The sequence below is a fragment of the Cucurbita pepo genome, chromosome LG08 (genome assembly GCF_002806865.2).
Source record: "Cucurbita pepo subsp. pepo cultivar mu-cu-16 chromosome LG08, ASM280686v2, whole genome shotgun sequence".
In the NCBI taxonomy this organism is placed as follows: Eukaryota; Viridiplantae; Streptophyta; class Magnoliopsida; order Cucurbitales; family Cucurbitaceae; genus Cucurbita; species Cucurbita pepo.
Genome location: NC_036645.1, coordinates 7575396 through 7581030, shown reverse-complemented (window position 1 = coordinate 7581030; position 5635 = coordinate 7575396). Strand labels below are relative to the sequence as shown.

Here is a 5635-nt window from a genome sequence, read left to right as displayed (position 1 = left end):
CCTGAGCTCTTGAATATTTTAAAAAATATGTAAGTGTCAAATGTGCTAAAAGACTCGTGTTCATTTGTGTGATTAATTTTCGCTCTTAGTAGCAATTTGAGACAAGTAGATAACATGAATGAATGTTGAGGTCATCAAATACCGAATCCAAATTTTAAATTCTATTATGGGTATGAGACATCAAAGTTGTACGTAATTCGTCTCAACGTTTTTAAAATTCTTCAAAATATCTATAGATAATTTCATAATCGACGCAAAAGAAACAATGAAACCTCTATTGACATAATAATTATGTTGTTTAAAGAGAATAACAGTATGAGTAAGCTGATAATATTAATAAAAACGGTTCATTAAACACAAAATTAAAAGTTTCAAACACTTATTTAGAATATTTAGCGTAAAATATAATTTAGAATATACTTTCCATTCGATTTTTTTGAAATTTGAATTTAATTCTCATTATTTTAAAGTCAAATAGGGTTGATTTTGAAGATTTGGAATGAGTTTTTAATAAATTTTAGAGTAAACTAAAAAAGACAAAAATACTCAACAAGTCATGATAGTTCAAGAGATAGCGAAATTGGCAATTGGGCCAACTAGTTGCACGGACCATCATAGTTGATTCCATATTCATCACCGACGCCGACACCGACACCGACTTCGACCAAATCCATTCTTTCATCGATGTTGTCACGAAGATATATCTAAAACAAGTTGATACGGACATCACTACAAGGAGAGTAAGATTTGGATTACGTTGTTGATTAAATATCTCAATGTAAGAACACTTGTTTGAGATTCAAATCACTCTACAAGTAAGATCGATAATGTCTAGCTTAAATAATTCTTGTTGATCAAATATCTCAAGGCAAGAACACTTGTTTGAGGATTCGAATCACTCCACAAGTAAGATTGATCATGTCGAGCTTGAATGATTCTACATGCAACCTAAACTACATAAAATTGCAAAGAAACTTAGTCATTGGCTAAAGTAAAGCACAAATACTTCTTTTACTATATTTTCCAAGTCTGCTTACAAATACAATATACATGGCTTTATATAGTCTCAAAATGAAACAAATACTTCTTTTACTGTATTTTCCAAGTCTACTTACAAATACAATATACATAGCTTTATATAGTCTCAAAATGAAACTATGTAAGACATTTCAAGAATTGTAACATTCATACTTTATGGTCATAATTGACCATTATGTAAATGTAATTAAAATATGGTTTGATAATTTGAACAGCATTTTCTTCACCTGGATTGATTCCATACTGATCTGTAATTAAATTTGAATTAGGTAACTTTAAAAGACAGTTATGTTACAAATATTATAAAATATTAATTAGGTATGTCGAGGAAAAATTAAGCATAATTAAATACAATTTGTTGGTTCATACCATTTCCAAGAAAGGTTATATTAAATAAATGGACTTGGTCTAAAAAAACTTAAAATAATATGGGTTTATGCATAATGTGCGCAAATACCTATATTTAATTAACAAATAATTTTTTTAATTCCCTCTTCATCCCATGCATCCACTTTTCTAAAACCTAAGTTTTTTTTAAAACAATTAAAACTTTAATGCTTCATTATTTTAGTGAAAAAAAAAATTCCTTGAATTTTATTTTATTATTTTCAAATTCCACTACTAATTCTTCAAAACATTTAATATTATATCTAATTACATTTTTACTTAATTTGTAACACACATATATATATATATTGTACTAGGTAAATAAATAAAAAATCTTTATTTCGAATTTATAAAAAATGGTTTCAAAATTTAATTAAATATAATAAATAATATATGTAAACTTTGATTGAATTTTAGATCTAGCTCATTCCTTAAAAAAAAAAAATCGAAATTTAAAAATAAAATTTAAAAAACATTTTATTTAGAGAGTTACAAGTAAAAGAAATTAAAATATATATATTTATACGTATAAAAGTAAAGTTTAGTTTTGGAATAAGTCAGGTAAGCATATATGGTGAATATTTCAACACCCATACTGTATGAACAATTCATAGAATAAAATCGTGATAATAATAACGCCCTAATTGGTAAGCAGCCAAACATAAAATTAAAAAATGATGAGTAATGTTTTTATTTATTTATTTCAATTTTGGATTCAAAGTTGTTAATTGTGAAAATAGGAGAGAGGGAGGAAGATTCCAGAGAGAGAAAGTCAACATAAAAGTCAATTGTTTTATTATCTGATATGGCATGTGTTTATGGATGGATTCATCAATGCATTACAATTTTGTCTTATATTTAAAATTTATAAACGTTTTTCTTGGCAGATCCAAACAATATATATATATATATATATATATATATATTTTTTTGTAAACTACTTAAACTTACACACATATTAAAAGAACTATTGAGTTCATACAAGTGTCACACTGATTTGTTAGTTGTAGCTGACAAAATGATTCATATTATTTTTTTATCCGTAAAATTCTTTATAATTGAGCTATTAGAGTAAACTTCTCGAGATTAGAGATGTCCACAAATGGGATGAGGACGATGGTGAGAAGTTTTTTTTGTCAACGTCTGTCTCTACCCTAGTATTTTAATTTTCATATCCGTAAAATTCCTTATATTGTGTGGAGATAGGAATAAATTCTCATATTTTAATATATATTTCATTCAAATAAATAACATTAATAAAAAAAAAATTATAATAAATCTAATCATATTTTGTCCGTCTGTGCAAATGTAATATAATGTTTAATACTTTAGCATGGTGAAAGGTGCGTGTTTGAGCCTCATGAGTCTGGATGGATCCAAATCCAATAAAAAAAATACATCAATTCATCTCTTCATTTCATAAAAAAAACGAAATTTTCATTTGTTCAACTAGTACTGATTGATTTTGTTGGTAGTATCATGTTCGAGATTCGAAAGAATACTGGGTCTAGTTGATTATGCCCGATTTTTGCAATGAAATAGAGTAGTATATGTTCCCGAGAAACACATACACAAAGCAAATTTAGTTATGAGATTAAATAGATGTGTGTAAAGAAAATATTATAAAATCTTAAAATTTGATGATTGAACAGTGGTAAGTGTAGCATCCGAGAGGAAGCATCATAAGCGTATGGCGGGCGTGTTGAAGGCCGTCCAACATTATTAACACATGGTCAATCCATCCCAGTTTTTGTTGAAAATTCAACTCCCAATCCTCTCTTCATCAAATTAAACTCGCGTTTTTTGACTTCCTTCTCCCTTCAACGCGCCCCTTCTATATATATATATATATATATCGTCTCCCCACAGCCCCCAAATCCAAGTCCAAATCGACGAACTCCTCTGTTCTTCTTCAGCAAATCCTGCAATTTCAACCTCCAAAAATGGAAGAAATCGAAGTCCCCAACTACTTCCTCTGCCCAATCTCCCTCCAAATCATGAAAGACCCAGTCACCGTTCCCTCCGGCATCACCTACGACCGCCCCTCCATCGAAACCTGGCTCTTCTCCACCAAAAACGCCTCATGCCCCATCACCAAGCTCCCCATCCCCGCCGACTCCGATTCCCTCACCCCCAACCACACCCTCCGCCGCTTAATCCAAGCCTGGTGCACTCTCCACTCCGATCATGGCATCGAACGCTTCCCCACTCCCAAGCCCCCCATCAACAAGCCACAAATCCACAAACTCATCTCCTCCTCTTCCTCTACTCCCTCCTCCCTTCTCTCCTGCATTCGCCGCCTCCGTTCCCTCGCCGCCGAATCCGAATCCAACCGCCGATGCATCGAATCCGCCGGCGCCCCTGAGTTTCTAGCCTCTGTTATCATCAATTCCATCTCCGACAACGACAACGAAACCGCCTCGATTTCCTGCCATGAAGCGCTTTCTACTCTCCATAATCTCCGCCTCTCCGATTCCAAGTTGAAGAGCTTGACCGTAAACGCCGAGCTTTTTGATTCGTTGACGAAGGTCATGGAACAGGGGACGTACGAGTCGCGAGCGTACGCGGCGTTGCTTTTGAAATCACTACTGGAAGTGGCGGACCCAATGGAGCTGACATTCCTAAAATCCGAACTGTTTGTGGAAATTGTTGGGATCTTGAAGGATCAGACATCGCAGCAGAGTTTGAAAGCGGCATTGGGGATTTTGATTACGGCCTGCACATGGGGGAGGAACAAAGTGAAGGCAGTTGAGGCAGGTGGGGTTGTGGCTTTAGTCGAGATATTACTCTCGGGACCGGAGAGGAGGGTGTCCGAGATGGTGTTGACGGCGATGGATTTGCTATGTGGGTGTGCAGAAGGGCGAGCGGCGCTTCTGGGTCACGGCGGAGGGATGGCAGTGGTTTCGAAGAAGATCTTGAGAGTGTCGCAAGTGGGGAGTGAGAGGGCGGTTAGGATTCTGTTTTGGGTGGCGAAATATTCAGGGAGTCCGGCGGTGTTGACGGAAATGGCGCAGTTGGGGATCGTGGCGAAGCTTTGCCTGGTTCTGCAAGTTGAAAGTGGGAGCAAGACGAAGGAGAAGGCCAAAGAAATTTTGAAGATGCATGCTCGAGTTTGGAGGAATTCGGCTTGTATTCCTTCCAAATTGGCTTCTTCTTATCCTGCAAATTAAAACGGACATCAATTTAAACCCCATTTTTTTTGTGTATATAATTCACTCCAAATTGTAAGCTATGGATATTTAGAACAAAATTTAAAAGGGTTCCACAAATTGTTCTTCGACGTCAATACAATACATACGGTTGTTAGATGAACACGACTCTCCACAATGGTGTGGTATTGTCCACAAGCTCTTATGACTTTAGTTTGGGACTCACTTCCACTAAATTAATCAATATGGGACTCACTTTCAATAATCCTTAACAATTCTCCGCTCGAACAAAGTACACTGTAAGCCTCCCCTGAGGCTTATAGAGCTCTCGAATAGCATCCCCTTAATCGAGACTCGACTCCATTCTCTGGAGCCCTAGAACAAATTACACCATTTATTTGATACTTTAGTCATTTTTTACTTTACCTTTGAGGGCTCACAATTCTTTATTCGATATTTGAGGATTCTATCGACAGATTTATGAGGTTGGGAGCGTGTGAGAAGAGGGGTTAGTCTGAATTCGGGAGATTGGGATGGTTACTAAGGTCTTGATGATCCTTCTAGGTGCTTGCTGAATGTTCAAAATATGCTCATAATTAATACTTGTGTAGAAGATTGAAGTTGGAGGAATGGCGTCCAAAACCAAAACGTCTACTTTGGGTGATATCATTTCAAACTCCCCAACTGAACTTGTGGCTGCAATGGAGACTTTGGAGACTTTTATCCCATGGTTTAGAAGCTTCGGTTAGCCCACTGTATCAATGTGTAATAATCTATGCAAAATTGCGACCGTTACCGTTAGAAAGAAGTTTCCACACATGCATAAGGAATGCTTCATTCCCCTCTCCAACTGATGTGAGATCTCACACTCCACTCCTTTAGAGAGGCTCAATGTCCTCGCTAGCATAGCTCTCGTTGCTTGGCTCCGATACCATTTGTAATAGCTCAAGCCCACCGCTAGCATACATATTGTCTTCTATGGACTTTTCTTTTCGGGTTTCCTCTCAAGTTTTTAAAACGAGTCTATTAATGAGAGATTTTTACACACTTATACAAAATGT

The 5635-nt window shown here is 35.7% G+C and overlaps 1 protein-coding gene across 1 annotated transcript; it reads left to right on the top strand.

Moving 5' to 3' along the window:
* The first annotated feature begins 3302 nt into the window (after nt 1–3302).
* On the top strand, nt 3303–4737 carry LOC111800668 (E3 ubiquitin-protein ligase PUB22-like). Its single transcript, XM_023684471.1, has one exon. It carries the CDS (start codon nt 3369–3371, stop codon nt 4593–4595), a length of 1227 nt encoding a protein of 408 aa, XP_023540239.1. The 5' UTR covers nt 3303–3368; the 3' UTR covers nt 4596–4737.
* The last annotated feature ends 898 nt before the right edge of the window (nt 4738–5635 follow it).

Excerpts from the sequence above, each read along its gene's own strand:
- LOC111800668 (XM_023684471.1), top strand. The coding sequence starts at position 3,369 with ATGGAAGAAATCGAAGTCCCCAACTACTTCCTCTGCCCAATCTCCCTC.